The 22,616-nt window shown below is 39.1% G+C and overlaps 1 protein-coding gene across 1 annotated transcript; it reads right to left on the reverse strand.

Annotated features, from left to right (window-relative positions):
- Window positions 1-4,099: 4,099 nt before the first annotated feature.
- Window positions 4,100-21,317, reverse strand: LOC140246727 (E3 ubiquitin-protein ligase rfwd3.S-like). The gene is made up of 13 exons (XM_072326066.1): window positions 21,090-21,317; window positions 19,708-20,424; window positions 18,729-18,817; window positions 17,822-17,959; window positions 16,837-16,977; window positions 15,126-15,219; window positions 14,622-14,723; window positions 13,770-13,930; window positions 11,990-12,193; window positions 9,252-9,346; window positions 8,707-8,798; window positions 6,377-6,556; window positions 4,100-4,995 (listed from the first exon to the last, which is right to left on the reverse strand). The coding sequence occupies exons 1-13, from the start codon at window positions 21,225-21,227 to the stop codon at window positions 4,840-4,842; spliced, it is 2,307 nt and encodes a 768-aa protein (XP_072182167.1). The 5' UTR covers window positions 21,228-21,317; the 3' UTR covers window positions 4,100-4,839.
- Window positions 21,318-22,616: the final 1,299 nt, after the last annotated feature.

The following is a 22,616-nucleotide window of genomic DNA, read 5'->3' on the forward strand; positions in this document are numbered from 1 at the left end:
TGCTTCTTCTCCTTGCAACACATACAATGTAATAAGCAAGGGGAATACGGGATTATAATAGGAGGGATTACACAACAGTTTTTTGTTTGGAATAATTTTTTTTTTTTGACCCACTGCTTCAGATTCCTTTTAATTCACTTGCCTTTACAACCCCGTCGTGAGATATAATTCGTTTCACGATAAAAGATATGTCATGAAAAAAAAAAAATACAAGACTCTTGTTTTCCTCTCTCTCTCTCTCACTCTCACTCTCTCTCTCTCTCTCTCTCTCTCTCTCTCTCTCTCTCTCTCTTGTGTCACAGAAATCTGTCACCATGCTAGATGTTGTGGACGATCTGGGCGTCGAGTCGATGGAATTCTACGCCACGTCGCGATACTGCGGCTCAGAGTGCCTAGAAGTCTGTTACAGGGACCCGACATTCTCAGACATGGAAACCTGCACGCACTGTTGTGAAGAAGATCTCTGCAATGGATCACCTGTGTTCCATCGACCGATAGCGCTGTGCCTCGTTTTACTGTTTCTCATCGCTGTTTGTGTGGGCGCAAAATGATAGAGACTTTGTTGCGGGAAAGACTGTGTGTTAATCATGAACGGGAAGTATTTTGATTTATATTACTTGTATATTGTATAGCAATTAACATTATAGAAACTAACCATTATTATTTGCATTCTGTGCTGAAAGCAAAGCATAGCTGGTACGCCTTGTATTAATTGAACATATCTTCATGGAGACCAGAGAGATAGAAAAGGTGAAACAGCTGATGTGATAACGAAATAATCCATCAGGGGGTAGAAATTTGATTTGATTTGTCCAGTTTTTTGACTTGTGCATAGTCGACATTATGTTGACTGTGCGTAAGACATATGCAGAGAGATAGATAAATAGATACAATGTAGATAGATAGATAGATAGATAGATAGATAGATAGATAGATAGATAGATATAGCTACAGGACAGACAGAGAGAGAGAGAGAGAGAGAGAGGGAGGAAGGGAGAGAGAAGGAGAGATGAGCCTTTACTTGATAACCAGTGAGTTGCGGATATCATGAACTGTTTTAGACTTATAAACTGATATCTGGTTACACCATGACAGATACAAAATAATGAAGTACATGTACACAATGTCACTTTGCATGGTTTCTCCTCCTTGATTTCAAATCAATTACCGTGCTCCCGACATCAATTATATGACTGGTAACTTTAGTATCATTAATACGTCATGGCTATTATTACGCGAGCGTTACCCATCAAAGGTCTAAGACTTCTATAAGCGTTCTATGAAACTCAAATTTGACACTTGAATGACTGGTTTCACATAAAAATGAATTATGAGGAAACGTATTAAACAAAGTCATCACTTTGTCCCATCACATTGAGATTGTCTTAAAGTCATGAGCTCTCTAATGTGGCCAGTCCTCTATATACAAAACTCACTGCTGCAAGTTACTGTAGTTATTTTGCTGATCATTGGAAAGTTTCAAACAGTGTGCATGTGTATCATTATTGCTTATATACCGTACTACATTTCCTGACATCAAGAAAACAATATATATATATACGTAGCGGGTTACTATTTAATGTATGACAACATGTACGGATTGTACATGTGACGCTGACGATCGTACATGTACATGTACGCTGTAGATATTTGTACTGTAAAGAAAAAAGATTAATAATAAACTAGACAAAAAATATATTGTAAAAGAAAAAAGAAGAAATTAAGTTGAATATTTTGCATGAATACATACATTCAATGCGGCTTCTCCTCTGATTTCTTCGTTGTATTTTTGAAGCCGAAGTACATGTACTACTATTGCAGTGTATTTCATCAACCAAAGATGCTTGGTTTCTCTTTTGCTCATTGTTTTTTCCCACTTCTTCTCCTCCTCCTCCTTATTCATCCTCTTTTTTTCCCTTCTCCTTTTCTCCTACCCAGTCTGCTGTAGGATTCATCATAGAAAGATTTGTGAGTGCATGAGAAATTGACATATTACGATATACCAACATACAGAGTAGTATTGTCAGTGGTATATTTTCCAGAACTGGAACCATTACAATCCATGAAAACAATTAACACCAGTATTGTCAGTGGTATATTTTCCATAGCTGGAACCATTACAATCCATGAAAACACTTAACACCCATTCAACTTCCATACAAGAAAAGCATGTGTATCTAAGAAAAATGAAACTTTATTGCTCATCAAAATGTTCTTTTACAATTTTTACATACATTATTGTCGTTAGCACCTTCTTGCTTTTGGAGATACATCAGAAGACGCTTGGAATTGAAAACACATAACAAATGCACATAACACTTTAAAGTCACAATCATATCTTATTCATATCCGATACTGTACATGCAGAAGGATTAGATATAAACCACTATACTTTCACTAGCAACAGCTACCATACAGGTGACATCATTTAATTTACAGGTTTCATGTACAGTATCAATAGTGGTTACAGTGGAAGCAGCGAAGTTTCACATGACTACACGTGAGCACTAGATCCTGCCTTATAATCAGGATGGCAGCTACCGTAAGCAGCAAGATGCGGGAAACCTCACATAAAGTCGGTGAAATGAACAACTGCTCACAAATCAGGGCAATGTGAGACAGTCCTGTGATCACATACAATGTGTATTTACCATGTTGTTTGATACTGTTCATGATTTTTATCCTTAGGGGCACACATGGGCCCATAACAGAAAAGAAAAGAAAGGGAAAGAAAAAAACAAGACAAGAAAAGAAAATAAACAAATTGTCGATCAAATTATATTACCCGTGCTCTGTCATGAGGCACACAGTATAAAGCTACAAGGTTTTCGTTAATAATCTCCAGTAGATTACAACATCAGACATCAATTATCATGTACATATCGTACAGTGCATGTATGTTCATTAACAACTGATTACCGACACCACTAACACCTGTATTAAAATGGAGTGTGTTGACTCTTCTGTTGTTGTTTTTTTTCAAGAGTCTATATTTTAAAGGTTTGGTTGAAATATGAGAAAAGCACCATTTTTTAAACATAGATTATCAGTCAAACAGCAGAAAGAGAAAATAAAACCTTTGCAGTGATATGCTACTTTTAGCACAGTAAGGAGTTTTTGCCTTGGTAGTTCTCACCTCACTAGTTTTCACTTTCATCTAAAGAGGAAAAACTTAAACATAGATACTTTTGTATCAGAACGAGATGAATTAACTGAGAACAGTAATTATGGGTCATTCTCAATTAATTGGCTAAGTTGGCTGAACTTTCCAATCTCTACAGTGCAATACATATTTGTACAAACAACAAAGATCATAATTTCTTCTCTTCATTCATGTATGAAAAAGTACTCATCAAGGTGTATATAGCATTTTATGGCACAAGATTGCTTTTTATTTACATGTTAGCCTTTCCAACCTAAAGCCGACAAAATATAATTTGTCAATAAGTTCATTCAATTTGATAACAGCACTGCCACTCAAATGGGATTAGGCTTCCAAACAGGCACATACATCAAATCACTGATGGCTTACATGTTGCCTCTGTGCTTTCCTTATATTGTAGTGACTGGAGACACATCTAGTTTGCGATGGAATTAACGTGGCATGAGAGTGCTACCAAGCTGACAGCTGAACCAATGATGAAAAATGTTGGGAGGAAGACTGAAGTAGGAGTTTGAAATGTCCTTTTGATATATTGGTCTAATGTTCATATATCGACATTAGGCCAAAAACTAATCACGGAGATGCTTATACGTGATAAATGCATCTGAATTCTCGGTATCAGCAATGCCTGGCAGCGAACATCAATTTAGATGCATTTGGCTGCATATACACTCGGGTCACTTTCCGTCTTTACCCAGGGGTATTTTTTGCTGAAGATTCCTACCCTTTTCATCATTTCATCAGCACACTGAAGCCTTGCAGTAATGAACCATGACTCTAGTGACTGCAAATCACTTAAACTTAGAAGTTTTAAACTCTTTTCAGATTTAATTCTCACCCAAAAAAAAAGCAACAAAAGGAAGCAGATAAAAATTGCATTGAATCGCATGGGAATTGGGACACGTGCAAACCAACTAGAAGCGACAATGGCGTAGTTCCTAGGACTCCAACAGTGTATCTATGACAGGCCACTGCAGCGTGTGCAGATTTTTTTTTTATCGCGCATTGGCGATACCAAGAAATGGCTTAATCAATTCCCAAATCAGGGAAGCGGTTCTATTCTTTCTCAAGGACATGATGTTGCCAAGTTGGGTGGGGGAGTGATGGGGGGGGGGGGGGGGGAGGAGGCTGGTTCAAAATCAGGGAGACTTGTTGGCTGTGCCTCAGGGACAGAACCAAGAAATCTTTGTGAGAAATGACAATGTCACGCCAACCGCTTCTATGTCAACATTCTTAACGACCTGACTATTTAAAGATATTCTGCTGTCACACATAGAAACCAATCATGTCAATTAATTGTACCGGTGTGGGTATTTCACATGGGTTACACAAGACAATACAAGGCAGTGAATTGCATGATGTAACAAGCACATGGTAATCTCTCACATCACACAGCATGTGATGAATAAAAAAGTGCTTCTCAATTGCAAAGTAAACCGCTCACAAAGCTGTCTGTCCAGTCCAGATTCTCAACACATTATGCTCATGAAGGCATACACAAGGCATGCATCTCTTGCCATAAGAGAGTCTGTAGAAGCAGCAGTGTTCTTTTGGTTTATCCATAATCGCAACAAAATTTCATCATTAACAGAGATAACGGAATTGTGTTGTAACTATGTCATTACAATGGAAGCTCAACGTACATGTGAGTGGGGGAGGCATGACGTCACCTAAAATCATCTTTGCTGCCATCTGCAAAGTTTGATGAGCTTGTCGGTGAGCGCGGCGAGGTAGTAGGCCCCTCCCGATGCAAACGGGCAGACGTCCAGGGCCGTCGCCCCCATGGGGATCTTCTGCTTGAGAGTTCCTACGTTGGCATCCCACATGTGGAGCTATGATAGCGGAGATAGTCACAAAAGTCACAGAGTATTACAGATAAAGACATGTAGCATTAGCACTATACTTAAAGACATCACAATGAAATAGAGCACATGGCTGCACAGGCAACTTCCATTGTTTATCATTTCATTGTAATTTTTTTTTAAATGGTTACATATTAATAGAACTTGAATCAGTCAAAATCAAAACTTTTATAGTTATGTACTATCACAGATTACACTTGCTAGTATTGTACAAAGACACCACTGTCAACTCTTTATGTACCATGGTGTAAACCCTCTGTGTAGTACATCATTCTAAGAAAGCAACATGCTCACGCTTTGGGAAAATATTTTGCTTTTCATATCTATGTAACTTTCAGAGGTTTTTGTTACTATTGGCATGTAATAAAAGAAGTTATAGAGAAACTGCCAAGCTTTGCTTAGATTCTTTCCAAAAGACCAGAAGCGACAATTGTATTGTAAAGCCACGACTTTCGCACACAAAACAGTGAAAAAACACAGAATTTACTAGCAAATCCACTAGGGAATACTGCCTCAACACAATGAAAGCTACTTGTGACAGGACTGGAATTGTGAGAAACACTTTCAACGTACTGTGGCGTCTGGGGATTTATCAATCAGTTTGGGCAGGTTTGTGCGTTTGAGAGGAATAATAAATGCAAACTTGGCACGCCATCAACTGAGTCAGACATGCAAACGTGGCACATAAAGAGTTAACATCTTCAAACATCTGAATGAGTTGTTGTTACTTACTGTTTTGATACTTAAAGCTCGCCAAAATTTATTCTTGGAATATCTACAACTTGAAATATCATTTGTATGTATCAAAAGCACATCCTTACTATCATTCTCTATCCTAATAAAGTTACACACTCCTGTAAACTGCAAAAGTTTTCTCTACAAGTGAAAAATCAAGCGCCATTGCATAAAACTAGGGTTAATTGTAATTTTACATTAAAGAAGTTAAACTCTTCAGTCTATGCTTACCATCAATGACTTTTTGACTTTGGCTGGCTATGAAATAGCGTTGCTAAGGTAGTTACCATTGGTTGCTGAGTGACCATTAATTGTGAAGTTACCATAGTTGTATGCACAAGACACAGATTTTCTTTCTTGATGATGCATTATGAGGTCCATTTATTAAGGGGTTATACAGTAGACTGCTGTCATAACAAAGTTCTCGGGACTGGCAGTTTTCTTCCGTTATATCAAAATTTTGTTAACCGTACAAATAAACAATAAAAATACATGTGGATAATGTTGTGGCCTGAATTTTTATTCCGTTGTAACCGGAATTTCATTATAACCATGTTCACCATAACAGGAGTGCACTGTAATGTCAACTTTAAATTCTGACAGACAAATAACTTACCGCGGAGCTAGCCTCATCTCCAGCACACACCATCAATTTCTCCTCCTCACCCGGTGCACAGTACATGGCAGCCTGTGTGAGCACCTTCATCGTGGTTCCTCCGTAGAAGGTCTGGACCGGGTTGGAAGACACCAAGGAGTTGCCATGGTCACCAACTAGTTGCCTCTTCATCTCACACATCTGCAGAAATAAGTTTGCGGAACAACATGGGAAAATACTCATTAAACAAAGACATGACTTTGGCAAAACAAGCGTATATACAGCCTTATCCACTCAGTTAACCCCTCTTCCAAAACTGATGTGTGTAGAAAACTATTCCATTTTCACCAAACATGTGATACACGTACATACAATCGTAAATGCATTAAATATAAAAATAAATAAAGAAAGAAAAGACTGAGTGACGCAGTGATTATGTTTATTCATTTATCACTTAGTTTTCACCTTCTCCTAGTGCTCAAAACAAATATGTTTACTGTACAAATTGCACCGGTAGACATAAACGAAAACTTGCGTAAAACTTGTTGAACAGTGCGATATCTTGCATTCTGTTTCTTCCTGATCGGGGCTGCTCTTTTTCTTTCTACTGACCCCGCCAATGCTTTTTTTTTACAGGTCATGTCGGACCGGTAACTTGTGGATTTCCCGAAAAGTTACCGGTCCAACAGTAACTTTTACCGGTCTTTGACCATCGGACCGGCGCCAGTGTGCAGCCCTGCTATAGGACACATAAAAAAGCTCTAGCAGACTCCAAATTGTTGTTTGTATTTGTCTGTGTTTTTTTAGTTTCATTTTTTGCTTCTTTTATTGTTTGCCTCAGGATTGTTTAGTTTAATCTCAGGCTTGCTGGTCCTTTATGGAGCATGAATAAAGAGAAATGAATGAATTTACTGAACATAATGTGGTCGGGGATAGAATACTCTTCTCAAACCATTCTCAAAGTGCTATTCCCTATTAACCCTAAAAAGACTGCGGGGGGGGGGGGGGGGGCTTTTTGGGCCCCCCTCAACATTTTCCACGATAAATCTGTAACATAAAAACCTCGCGCCAGAAGTTTCATGACTTTCTTCTTTTAAGTCTTGCGCAACTTTTGAGACCAAATTCGCGACACCCGGTTATATCTGAAGTTACGCAATATTTTGTAAGTGCATGTCAGACCTGGAATTGCAAAAAAACATGATTTCATGTACAAATCCAGTGCAAATTCTGTTTCTGACCAAAATTCATAAATGTATCATTATTTTTACTTTTACTGACCAAAATAAATTAATTTCATGTTGTTTATGATCGGAATAGTGTCGCCGATGATTTCCATTAAAAAAAAGAAATTAAAAAAGTCAAAAACAATGAAATACATAAGAAATTTTAAAAGCAATAAAATACATAAGATTAAGAAAAAATGTTTGATACCGCCGTTTCTTTCTATGTACATTCAATAAGAATTCTACAAGGAGTACCTAGACCAAAAATTAGCAGTTTTGGACCTTAAATTACAGATTTACAACCAATTTTTTACATTTCATGCATAAATTAGCGTAATTAATTTATTAAAAACAATTGTGAATAACTGTGAAATAATTACCTATTCAGTTTTGTAGATTACCTTGTGGGTGACGCACGTAGATCTGGGGGGGGGGGGGGGCCTAATGAGCCTAAACTAGCAGCGTAGTCAGGCTTTGGGAAAACATTTTTTTTTTTCATAGCTATGTAACTTTCATGGATTTTTGATACCCTCGAAATGTAAAAAGCAAAGATGCAGAGAAAATGCCAAGCTTTGCTTTGATGTAAATAGTATGACAAATCTATGATTATTTTTCTTTACAATGACTGGTAGCAGCATTATTGTAAAGCAGTGACATCTGCACGCAATACAGTGACAGAAAATTAGAATTTACAAGCAAATCCAATAGAGAATACCGCTTAGTAGTCAATCACCACATAAAATGCAAGCTACGCCTTGTACACCCAACAGGACTTGAAACGAGAAAAACTCTTTCATTGTGCAGTGGTACTTGGCAATAAATGGTTTGGGTGGCTTTGTCCGAATATATCATACGAACTTGGCATGCCGTCCACTGAGTTGGGCGTGCGAATGTGGCACATAAAGAGTTGAGCATGCAGAGTTTTGGACTCGCCACATAGGGCCTACATAAAACTGCATGGGGCTTCACTGGAAAACAATAAATGGAATAAGCTACTCTGTTCATCCTCCCCTACCTACCCACAACCTACTCATTCCCACCACCTCCCCCCTCCCCCACACACACACACACAATGCAAACATGCTGGGGGAGGGAGGGTGAATTAAGCAAGTGGGGTTTCAGACTCACCACATATCTGGTGGCTGGGTGCGTCTTGTTGGGGCGGAAAGCAGCCAGGCAGTGCCTTGTGGTGGGTTCAAAGGTTACGCTGGTACAACTTCCTGTACAGCAAAAATGACACATAATGCACTCAAAGTAATTTGTGATCATTTTTACAAGTATACCACAAGTGATGAGTCAGTACTAGACATACACATAAAAACACCATGAATAGTGAGCACATGTCAAGCCTTACTTCAAATGAAACTATGATCCATGTACAGCTAATGACGATCATGTACTTTTTATCGTATCTACATTACTTTCTCTCTCTCTATGGCAATAATTACTCAGAGAAAAAGTTACATGTAAGTATTGCGTTTTTAGAGCAATATCCAATGCTTAATACATACGTATTGTAAATGGACATGTTTTTCTTTACCCTTGAAATTTGTTGAAAAAATTAAGGTGTCTTTGGTGGTATTTTTGGTTTGGTTTTGTTTTGTTTTATGACCACTCAATAAATGTGATTCAATACTGAAAGCACTATGAACCACAGATATCTGAGCACCAACCTTCCAGCTGGAGATTATGTAATCTGTAGTCCTCTGGTGCCAGCTGTTCCCAGAATGAAGCGCCCTCTAGTGTTCCTATCAGCAGACCGGCACATCTGATGGGGAATAGAAAGCAAAGATACAACTTGCCATCAGTTGGTGTTGGAGAATGGGTAGCGAGAATCCTGCCATCTCATTGGTCGAGAGCTATGTGTTGATTCTGTACTGGCCTCATGCTGAGTCACAGTGGTAAACATGTTATCGGGTACTTGTAGCAAGAGTACATGCACTTGTAAGAAAGGTTTGCGCACTAAGCAAGTGTTCACGCACTCGGTACGAAATGCCTACTGGCTGAAAAATCCTGCATCCAGTACTTTTGCCATGCATCCAGTAATTACTGGATGCATGGTCTTGAAGCACTGAATGCATGACTTTGGGGCTTTCATCTATGGCAAGCTACAATTATACAAGGAAAAGTAGAAATTACGCGGTGCGTAACATATGTCCCCGCCGGAAGTAGCATTTTGTAACAAAATGTGCAATATAGGTAAAAAATCAAGGTCAAAGGTCAAAGAAGTCAAAGGTCAAAATTCTGTGTAGAAGTTTTGAAGCCCTCACCTAGTGCTATCACATAAAGCAAACGGAATCGAAATTGGGTTAGAAATGGCGAAGGAGTAGCATTTTGTAGCCAATGTACAAAATAGGTCAAAAATCAAGGTCAAAGGTCAAAGAAGACAAAGGTCAAAATTCTGTGTAGAAGTTTTGAAGCCCTCACCTAGTGCTATCACATAAAGCAAACGGAATCGAAATCGGGTTAGAAATGGCGAAGGAGTAGCATTCTGTAGCAAAATGCACAATATAGGTCAAAAATCAAGGTCAAAGGTCAAAGAAGTCAAAGGTCAAAATTCTGTGTAGAAGTTTTGAAGCCCTCAACTAGTGCCATCATATAAAGCAAACGGAATCGAAATCGGGTTAAAAATGGCGAAGGAGTAGCATTTCGTAGCAACATGTACAATATAGGTCAAAAATCAAGGTCAAAGGTCAAAGAAGTCAAAGGTCAAAATTCTGTGTAGAAGTTTTGAAGCCCTCACCTAGTGCTATCACATAAAGCAAACGGAATCGAAATCGGGTTAGAAATGGCGAAGGAGTAGCATTTTGTAGCAAAATGTACAATATAGGTCAAAAAATCAAGGTCAAAGGTCAAAGAAGTCAAAGGTCAAAATTCTGTGTAGAAGTTTTGAAGCCCTCACCTAGTGCCATCACATAAAGCAAACGGAATCGAAATCGGGTTAGAAATGGCGAAGGAGTAGCATTTTGTAGCAAAATGTACAATATAGGTCAAAGGTCAAGGTCAAAGGTCACGACTGAAATTCTGTGTACAAGTTTCAAAGCTCCCATGTAGTGCTATCATATAAAGCAAACAGAATCAAAATTGGCTCATAAATGACAGAGAAGTAGCAAATTGAAGATTTTGATCACACACGGACGCACACACGGACACACGGACGGACACACGGACGGACACACGGACGGACACACGGACGGACGGACGGACACACGGACACACACACGTACGGAGCCCGTTTCATAGTCCCCTGCTCGAACTCGTTCGGCGGGGACAAAAAGGAAATGCATCAAATAAAATTGCTACACTATAACATGATAGAAAAATTGAATATTAGCAATGAAATTGTCCCCTTTCTATAACACAGATGATGCACATATCATTTTGTGCGTCAGTCAAGTGTGCATACGGTAACTGTGGAATTTAGCCTAAGCTCACTCAGCTTCATCTCCTGGATTCAGCATTCCATAGTTAACTTACGCATACTATTCTGACTGATGCACTGAGACTTGTGCATCATTTGTATATTACGTGTAATATCACCCTACAAAGTCTCTTGCCTGTTTCTCATCTAGACCATGGCCCCATTTCATAAAAGATGTTAGGATAGCAACTCTTGCTAGAATGGCATATTTCCATGGCAACAGCCAATCAGGAAGCTGGATTCTTGTCATTACCATGACAACTGCCACTCTCTCTCTCTTTGATACTTAAGTCCAAGAATTAAAATTGGGTGGGTAACGTGCATGTGACTCCTGAAATCTGAACATGGGCAGAGTTGGCTAATACACTGGATCAAAAAATAGTGTAGCAAAACGCCAGGCTGGAGTCACTGATGCATCAACACAGCACAGATACAGTGTGTAGAGTGGAATAGCGAGGTGGCTCAGTTGTACGTAGTCTGTCTCCATTGAAATCAAATGACTCGGATTTACGTCCCACTGGGATTGGCCAAGCAATGTAGTGTGGAAAGATAGCATGCCCTCTCAGTACTTAGAAGTAATACATACACTCTGTCCATAAGATAGGACACGAACGTCAGGTCCCATTTATGAGAGCTCCAGGTCATGAATTGTGAAGGTGAAAGAGCCCATTCCACTATCTTTCAGTTTCAGTACTGTGTATTTTAGAAAAGGGGTAAAGTGAAATATGAAAAAGTGGGTGTTTGTTGCACTACATTTATTAAATCACCCACGCAACACACAAACATATCTCCCCTCAGCACACACATAAAATAGAATATGGCCAAATGATGCTGACCTCTTGTGATTCGAGGTGGCTAGCAATGGTCAGCAAATGATATCAGACCGGCACATACACGTATTGCCCTAAAGAGACAATGAAGATAAAGCACCGCTGTATATTAAGCCATGTTTTACAGGATTTCATAGATTTACTCTAGCAGAAGACTTACGGAAAGGTGACTCTAGTTGAGCTGGGCACGTATCGCAGCGAGACAATGGGGCATCGCGAGCCTTCCTTTGTCAGGGTCTGCACCTCCGCGTCGGGCTTCCTCGTGTCATAGATCAGCACGGCGCCGTTCTGGAGGCCGGCGTAGACGTAGTTCGTGTTGGCAGAGTTCCAGGCACAGCACCAAGCTGGCATGGGGCAGTTATAGCTGGAAATGGAACCGAGGTTTCATTATTCACATTCACTCAAGGTACCAAATTTGTTCTATTGTGTGTATGCATGCAGCTCAGGGCAGGATTGCAGCTGATTGGAGTGTGCATATTTACTTCAAGGAGTAAAAGCATTCTAGGCAAAAAGGTCTTGCATTAGAGAGATTTAAACTCAGTAAGTATTTATCAGCAACCTGTATGAACTCAAGACTCCCAGGTATGTTGAGATTGCAGCCAGTAGAGGGTGGGTTTCCTTTTGTGTGCTTTCAGTGCTGATTGGTACAGAAAACACATTGGTCTTGTACACATCTTCCAAAGTCCATGGCACAAAACGGGTTACAGGGATGGTACAGTATTGTTGGAGGCAAGGATTGGGCTTTAAACTTTTTGTGAGATACCAAGAAACCACTCATGAAATAGTACAGAGCATACCATTCTAGGACGAATTCAAAGTTTATTGATGAAAATCGGTTTTGGAATGGTTGAGACATCCAAACACAGAGTAAAATGAAACGATCATAATAAAATGTGGGTCCCAACTTTTATCAGGATTGCTCTATTTGCGCATCTCATAGCCATTTCAAAACCAATTTTCATCAAATAAACGTTGAATTCCTCTTTGAATCACATGCTCTTTCAAATTTCATAAGAGGTTTCTCATTATCTCACCCCAAAATGTTAGAAACCTGAAGATGGTCTCAACCAAAACTATATGATCCCTTTAACCCTAACTAGGCCGGGCTATTTAGGAAGATCATAGAGCCAGGGGGGGGTCTCCCAGGCCCCCCCTCCAGATCTCGGCCATCGACCGCGCGATCGCGACGAAAATTGGCACACACATTGCCTATGATGTAATCTAAAGTACCATGAAGTTAAATTTAGAAAAAATTTATCATTTATGCTAAATTATGCTAATTTATGCGTGATGATGCATGAAATCAGACAATTTGGTATAAATCACTAAATAAAGCTCGAAATGGGCACATTTTTTGTGCAAATATTCTTTTTAGTGTCCTGAGCAAATATAAGAGAAAAAAATTGTGCCATCAGAAAAAATTTCTTAAGTATTTTATTGTTTTTTTGAATTTCTTATGTATTTCTTTGTTTTTTCGACTTTATGTTTTTCATTGTTTTTTCGATGAAACTTGTTTGCGACATTGTTCCGAACAAGAAAATATATTAATAATTGATTTTAATCAGTAAAACCCCCAAATAATCATGCTTTTGTGAAATTTGCCTGTAAGCACAGTTTGCATTGAAATTGTACACAAATTCACGTTTTTGAGCAATTTTTGGTCTGACATGCACATACATATTTATGCGCAACTTCGAAACCGCGCGCCCGGGCATCGCAAATTTGGTGTCAAAAGATGCGGGAGACTTGAAAGAAAAAAGTCATGAAACGTCGCGGCGATAGCTTTTCGCGTTAGCGATACATCGCGCGGAACGTCGAGGGGGGGGCCTCGGAGGCCCCCCCCCCCCCCCCCCCCCCCGGCCTAGTTAGGGTTAAATAGAAATTGGCTCCAGTACTGAGGTTTTAGGGCAGGGTTGACGGCCAGCAGGTGTGATACTCACGACTGGACCACCGTGTTGCTGGACAGACTGGTGATCTTCAGTGTCTTGTCCACCGAGGCGGTCAGGATGAGACCATCGTCCCGCCCGTCCAGTGCCACACCCCTGATGGGTTTGGTGTGGATCGGTATGTACTGGCATGTCTTGAAGTCCATGGCACTTATCTGTGATGGCAAAATGTACAAAGGATTTACTCCCAGCCTGCAGGGAACATTCAGTTGAAAATATTCTCACATTATCCACATAAGAAGTACATTACTATATCTCACTCTCTCTTTCCAAATCAATGCAAATTCCTTCCCTCCCTTTTTCACCTATATGTTTGAAATTAAATTTCATCAGAGCAGTAAAACTGCGATTTGGTTTACAACCTTTTTTTTTTTTTTTTTTTTCAGGAGACTTTACAAACCTAAGTATGTAAACAGTACCAGAAATCCTGCTGTAGATCTATTTTCTATTTTTTTTTTACTTATAATTACTTTTGCTTGCTTTTCATTTTTCATATCGTCGCTGGGGCGACAAGACCTCGTATCTACAAAATGTCAAATGTTCAGGAGAGCCAAAAAACATGGCGGCCAAAGCACTGTGGCGAATGGGATAGCCTTTCCTTTGACATGCCGTGGTGGCTTCATTTTTGGAGTAAGACAGTCAGGATTTGGACAGGACATCACTTAACCCATTATTTGACCATTAATCCAAAAAAGTCATTTTCACCAAAATTGCAGATACAACTCTTGTCACCCCAGTGACGATATGTATCCATGTGAGTGTGTACAATGACTTTACAGCTCATAGTCCCAGAACTATGAATGAAAAGAGAGTCCTATAATAGGAAAAATGCTGATTTGAACTCACCTTTTTCAGGCCGTAGCCCTGGAAGAGTTGATTGGGTGAAGGCATCGAGGCAAGGAGGATCCCGTTGGCAGGGTCATAGGTCAAAACTCTGCAGTTACCATTCTGTTCAGAAGGCAAAACAAACAAATGGATGCTTTTATTCCATCATTAAATCATTTTGCTCACTTCCAACAGACACATGAGCCTGATCTTCCAATTGAATCTATCTTGTACAGTTTTCAGCATAATATGTGACAAAATTAAGCTAACTGAGGGTCACCTTTAGGGTTCAATTTGCAGCAGTTCTATAGTAAATAAACAAAAATGCAAGAGAAGTGAAGTTAAAGAGGCTGAATTGATTCTGCATGAATGGATGTGAAAAAAGATTCCTCTTGAAGTTCATTCCATTCTCTGGATTAGTTTGTTTGTTTGTTTGTTTTTTTTAAGGGCACACATCATTTGTTTCAGTTTTCTAGTTATTACAGCACAAATCAGGTCGCTATGTTGGAGTCATTGGTCACTTACAGCAGAGACTGTTATGGTCTTCTCGAGGAAATAATGTCCAGTCGACTGGCCGGCAGGAGTGTCCGAGCTGGACGATCCCATACTGGAGTTACCGCTGCATCAGAAATGATATACAGATTGAAATGCTTCAATAGCACAGGGAGAGTATTTCCAGATACGTGGCTGCTTTTTTACTGAAAGAAAATAATATCTGTGATAGGCAGCATCAGTTTGATTTTACATTGTCGTACTATCACATACGTGTAAACTATTAAGTATACACGTACATGTACATGTCCTAGAGGCAAATATATGCAAACTTATCATGAAAATTGTAACAACTATAATAAGCAAACAAGTATATACATGTAAACACAGATATTCATGAATGATAATAAAACAAAAATAAAGCTAGGACAAAGCAAAGAAAATCAAAATCACAGATTTACACCATAACAATATTTTTCTAAGAATCTATAATGTATCCATTAAGATTATGTAAATGTCTTTTTTTTTTAACTATACATTGACATGAACGAAGCTGGTGATTAATGCTTATTAAAGCAAGCAACTACAAGAAAAACAGTGCAATACACATTGTGCTCCATGGGACAAGACAGTGAGGATAAAATGCCTTTGCGACAAAAATAAACTTTTGTAAAAATAGATTCAGCTCTCATACAATAAAACTGGTAAACTGGTATGAACACAACAACAAGATGGGAGTGTTTAATATCAATATGGAACCTTAGCATGCTATTGATCTAGATGAACAAGCTGATCAGGAGCATCTAATACATACTTTGTGGAGCAGGGATGCCAACCTTATGTTACAGCATTACAAGTATTATGAGGGCTGAAAAGGACTTCTTTTTCTTTTGGTGGTGGTGGTGGATAAACAGTATTTTTACCTTTCTGACAATAGACAAGGGAAGCAGTAAAAAAAAAAAAAAAAAAATGACAAGAACAGTACTTGTTATAAACCTGCTTGGGTAAAAAAAACAAGAGACCCGGGGGGTCTCGTGCTTACCTGAGTATCGCAAGTTCACCTTCCACGCAGTACACATACACGTAGCACTACCATAGCTTTTCGTTTACAATTTTAGAAAAGATTTGAAAAGATTCTTTAATTTGAGGGTTTTGTCTGTGTTGTTTTAATACAGAATATATTCTATCACCCAAGTGATAATACGTGCCAAGTTGGGTGAAAATTTGGCCATGCATTCTCAAGAAGAAGATGAAAATTACGATTAAGTACAATTAAGGCCCATTTTTAGAAACCCCCGGGGCTCCAAGGGTGGCAACCCTGGACCTGACATGAATATACTTACTCATGGTATCAATTTTAGCTCTGTCACTTCTGGTTCTAGAGAGGAAGATTTTTTTAAAGATTCCTTAATTGGGGGGGGGGGGGCCTGGGGCCCCCCAGGGGGAAGCATGGTGCCCATTTGAACAAATTGAGATCCTAATCCCCTAGGGATGCTACTAGTCAAGTTTGGTGAAAATCCATCAAGGGGTTTTCAAGAAGAAAATGAAAATGTAAAAAGTTTATGCACGATGGACGACACACGACGGACGCCTGACGCTGGACGAGGAACGATTTAATAGCTCACTTAGAGCCTTCGGCTCAGGTGAGCTAAAAACAAACAAAAATAAATCAATATTACTGGAAAAAAAAAAAATATATATGGCATCTGTGGCGTAGGGCAAGGTAGTAGATGGAGTATCTCACCTCCTTGAGGCTGACCTCTGGTGTGCCTCCAACATGGCTTTCATCCTCTTCACCTCCTCCAGGGCCATGACGTATCTCAGCTGGGTCTGGGCTGCATCCATCTCAGCTTTCTTCCTTAGCTCCTTCTCCTCCTCTAGAGCCCTGGTACAATGAAAGAATAGACAAGTGGATAAATAGATGGATGGATAAATAGATGGATGGATAAATAGATGGATGGATAAATAGATGGATGGATAAATAGATGGATGGATAAATAGATAGATGGATAGATAGATAGATAGATAGATGGATAGATAGATAGATAGATAGATGGATAGATAGATAGATAGATAGATAAATAGATGGATGGATAAATAGATGGATGGATAAATAGATGGATGGATAAATAGATAGATGGATAAATAGATGGATGGTTAAATAGATGGATGGATAAATAGATGGATGGATAAATAGATGGATGGATAAATAGATGGATGGATAAATAGATGGATAGGTAAATGCACAGCTGGATAAATGGATGGATACACTGAATGATCAAAAAATAGATATATGGCTGAACTGATAAATGTATAAAATGGATCCTAAGAAAGATGAATCAATAGACGGATGGATAGATGGATAGATTGAAATATGAATGGATAGATTGATGGAACATTCAACAACTCCAGCTGTAAACTGTTTAAACACGAGTGAATACAGGATGTACAACGTCAAACCAACCAACTAAACAAACGACAAACTGTAAAACGAGGAATGTTCGCGTGCATTCTAATTTCGCGAATTTCGCGGGCGCCAAGATTCGCGAAATTAAAATGCACGCGAAAGTTTTTGTCTACACTATAAGCATTGAATGCCAGTGGCAGTTCACAAAAATTTCATGCCACAAAAAAGGTTGTCGGCTCCAATTCGCGAAAAAATTCATGCCGCGAATATATCATGTTTTACAATATTAATTGAACTACTAGGAAAACTACACAGAGCTTACTTGATTGCACGATCCCGTTCCGAGGTGTCCAGTGCCTTGAGAGCCTTGGCGTAGATGACTCGTATGTCGGTCTTCTTGGCTTTGCTGTTGCACTGTGGACACTTCCCTCCTTGTCCTTTCAGCCACTGCTCAATGCAGCTACAATGTACAGAGAGACACACCCATTATTCTACTGGTATCAAGGCGATTGCTTATAATCCCCAAACACATAAACCTCAAGGAGGTTGAGAAGAACAATCATTGAGATACTGGTGATTTATAGATGCATCAAAATCAGGAAAGATAAAACCTAGAGCACTACTGTACTACAATGAACAAATGTACGTGTCACTACTGCAGAGGTAAAATTCATACTCAGTTTTCCTGTCCTCGATACCATGTAGAACAAGGGAAAAAAATATCATGATATCAAAAGAAAAACATACACAACATTTAATTGAATGCAATGCTAAAAGGGGAATTTCAATACATGATAAGCTCAGATTTGTAATTTTTAGAGGTGTATTCGTATTTTCGTATAACGGGTTAAAAAAAAATTGTAATAATTGCAAAATATTTGTAATATGTAGTTGGCAGATATGCATGTAAAGTGGAAACAACAATAAAAATGAAGGGAAACAGGTAACCATCATTAACCCACATTTTAGTGTATGCATTGTTGCTGTTGATATTGCAGATTTTTTCTTTCATAGTACTTTCAGTGATTTACACTTCATTCATGCAGCTCCATAACATAGAAATTATGCTTATCTCCATTGTAGCCAAGATCTTGAATGATTGAAATCGCATCTCTTTGAGCCATAACTTCTAAGTTACATAGATCACCCTCTGCCCATTTAGAAACAAAACATAGGTGCATGTAGTATGGCTGGAACACCGAATACAATGTAGTAAGCCTTGGTTTTACCTCTGACCGAACAGATGACCGCATCTGAGGGACACGAGTCGGTGAGAGCCGGACGTTGTCCATGTCTCATAGCAGATGATACAGGATTGCTGAAGAAGGTTGATTCGAAAAGATGATATTTTAAAACAAACGAATAAATGAACTAAAAACTCATGTGCTTCCTATGCAAATTATTTTACAAATCATCCTATGATCACAGCCAACACCACTAGACCACATTAAAACTACAGTGTACCTACTCTCTGTAGGCCTACATGAGCTGTTATTCTTGTGTACAGATATTTCTGCGAATGAGGAGGTAACTTTCATCTTTTTTAAGATGTTGCTTTCATGATTTTTTTACACCAAGGCTATCATTAGTGCACTACCTGTCAGTTCATATTTTCCTGTGCTGTTAATTCACAGTCCAACAGTAATTCGAGAAAAAACTTGATGTAGACCTGCTAAATCATACTGGGTGCGCTTCCAATGTGTTAATATCGAAATTTAGCTTTAATAGTTGGTGACACTAGAGAAGAAAAAAGGCAAGCTCTACGATGCAGTAATTAGCCTGGACTGTTGGGAGAGCTATTAGCCCAAATTCTCGGTGGGATTTAATAGCACACTGAATGGACACATAAAAAGAACCCAAATTTCTGAGGTATAGTGGTGAATCACCTAAAAAACATTGCAGACTAGTCACAAATTCAACTGTATGCTAAGACAGGTGTCTGTGGGCAGAATAGCAGAATCTGCTTGTGAGGAAACTGATTTCTGTCATTCTTCTTGTTTTGTTTTTGTTTTTGTTGTTTTACTGCTAGTATCAAAACAGTCGATGACAAATCATTTTTTTTTTTTTTATTCAGTTGGCAACATCTAGCGTATGAAGTTTACATTATTGCCAATTCTAATGACAAGATTGTTTTTGCTGCGAAAGTTCTGAACAGCTAGCTGGGTTCCTATTACAGTAAGACTTTTTTGCTGCAGACAAGACAATTACCGCTTCATCATCACTGCCGTCACTGCTGTCTTTAGCTGCACTGGCGGCTGGCTTCTTGGCCTCCTGGAAATCAGACATCGAATCATTGCTGCTCTCATCCTCATTGGTCACACCCCCTTCTTCCATTGGCTCCTCCTCCTCCTCATTAGCTGCTGCCTGATTGGCTGCTGGCACAGCTTGGCTCTGCCTATGAATATCAGCGTCTGATGACGATGGTGATGGCGTTGCAGAGCCACCATTTCCACTGTTTTCATGATCATTTGGAACTCTGTGCAAGCTACCTCCAATGCCAGTTCCTGATTGGACAAAAGTTCTTCCATCATTTGCATATTCACTTTCTCTCTCAGCTGACTGCTCTGGGGCAGTTTCTACTCTCCTTCCATCGGCAGCTGAATGCAAACTGCTCTGCGAGCGTCCAAAGTGTGAAAGACCACTGGGGCCTGGTACATCAAGGTCCATTGTCACCCCTGTAGCATGATGCAGTCCTGATGTGGACGCACCTGCCGCTGATGTGGATGAAGCCACCGATGTGGATGCACCTGCCGTCAACACGTCAGAATTGGTTAACTCCGCTCTGATCCGGTTCTGGCTGGCAGGCTGCGGTATTACAAGCAGTGATTCACTCTCTGCCTGTGTGGCGTCAGGCATATCGGCTCTCGTCTCCCTACCGTTGCCAACAGGTGCATCTTGCGCCTCTCTTCTTGTTGCTGACGAGGGCTAACAAACAGAGACGTGCAATGTTCATTGTACTACAAGTACACATTGTAGCATATCAAACTCAAATGCAATACTGTAATTCATACTGTAAGTCAAGGCATAGAAATGCATGTGAAAAGTGGGCCAAACAGCTCATGCATAAAGCTAGATGAAGGGGCACAGCAATAGACATTGGTGTGTTCATAGTCTGCATTGTAAATGCACAAAATGCATCTACATACAATACATTGTAAATGTAACACAATATGTACACTGTACATTGTACATACATGTACAATGTATGATATTTACGATGCACTACCAATCAAAATGTGTGATTTGGTCATAATTATGAAGATGCCCCCAGGAACACCTGAATCTTTGTGTTTAACGGAAAGAAGAACATTGTACATCAAATGAGGTTACTCATTTGCACGGGTACCGTATTACAAGCTCATCAAAATTGGATGCTGGACAAAACCCATTGGACTAGTCAAGTACAGGTGTACACATTTGTTCATACATTGTATCAGGCCAAACCATGAAATATGTTGTATTTTGTACATGTACAAACTATCAGGTTACATTGCAGTACGACTTGCAAATTTAGGCCTTACTGATCACAACTAACATCTGCTTTAAAGTATCTATAGGCAAGTACAGTACTGTACATGTACAAACTGTACCTGATTGGCAGGTTCTTCGCCATCAGAAATCTCTGTCGCATCAGAGTCATAGAGATCCTCGGAGCCCTCGCCATCATCGCTGTCGAGCAGGATGGTGGACCTAGAACTGTTGTCATCTTCATCAAGGGTCCCCTCCATTTCAGATCACCAGCTTCAGATGCACATGTATTTCAGTTCATTTCTTCCAGTTAGTCGTTAGTCGTTAGTCGTTTTTTGTAAACATTCATCAGATCCCTGCAAAACAAACACAAAACAGTAGACCGTGACCCTACAATGTGTATGTATTGTAGCTCCTAATTACTTTTCAGGTACGACACTTGTATTCAATGCACTTCAACTAGACCCCCGTCTACTCTAGGGCAAGTCCAAGATAATGTCCCCTCAGATGCTCAAAATTCATCTTGATTTTATCAAAAAGTTATTGATATCATCTTGTAGCCAAAGAGTTAAATCATATGTTTCCAGCAAAGAAAATATTGAATTATGCAAATTTATGCAAGAAATATGGCCTTGATTTGCATAAATCAAAAACAAACCTTACGTATGGGACAAATTATAAATATTCATCTAAAATCAGTTGAATTTGTCCTTGACCTAGTTCCTTTATGGACATGACCCCTGTATGAGTTAGTATAATCTGCAATTGGTAAGACAAGGTCAGCACATTAATTATGCAAATTATGCACTTTCCCAGAACATAGTGTCCCATACGTAAGGATTTGAGTATGTTTTTTTAAGTTTTTTCTGAAGATTTGTAACATTGACCAATCATACTTTAGGAAGTTCTAATTTATTCATTTCAACTCCAGATTAGCAAAACTAAATGAGGAAATTTAATTAGTCCTTCATCTTATAACTAATTAAAGTTTGCTTACGTATGGGACAAATGCCTTACGTATGGGACATTACATGCAAAGTGAATGGGAAAACCGCCTTTTGACATGGATGCTATATGTCCTTACATTTGTTTGGTTAATGGTTATCTTTGCACCTACTCTGAAGAATATGTCTATATATCTGCCTCTCCTACTCAGATGACCTCAGGGAGAGTGTAAGAACAGCATTATTGAGTCATTCTATGATTAAGAAAGGAAAATAAAGAATATTCATTTATACTTGTAATTTCTTATTTTCATTACAGGCTGTGCAGCTGGTCTTGAATTAACATTCCCCGTTAACATTTTGATATTGGACATTTTCTTAATTCAGTTATCATTTTCAACTTTACCTCTCTACAAAATGACTTTGTCCAAGAATGGGATTCTCTGAGTGTCATTTTAGGTGCAGTACACTGTTCAGCATGTACCACAGGTTGTACAGCCTCAAAAGCGAAATCAAAACAATTGTGCTTATGGCGCGCATCAATGACAACATTATAGGTCTTACTGAAAAGAAAAATCACTTAAGGTGTGAGCAGGTAACTTTGTCATTACTTGAGTTGATAGCAAAGGAAAAACCCTATGAGAGTACACTTGTACTTTTTATTTTGATATGATTGTTAATATTTCAACTGTTCACCCTCAGAAT

This window comes from Diadema setosum, chromosome 3, assembly GCF_964275005.1.
Source record: "Diadema setosum chromosome 3, eeDiaSeto1, whole genome shotgun sequence".
Classification (NCBI taxonomy): domain Eukaryota; kingdom Metazoa; phylum Echinodermata; class Echinoidea; order Diadematoida; family Diadematidae; genus Diadema; species Diadema setosum.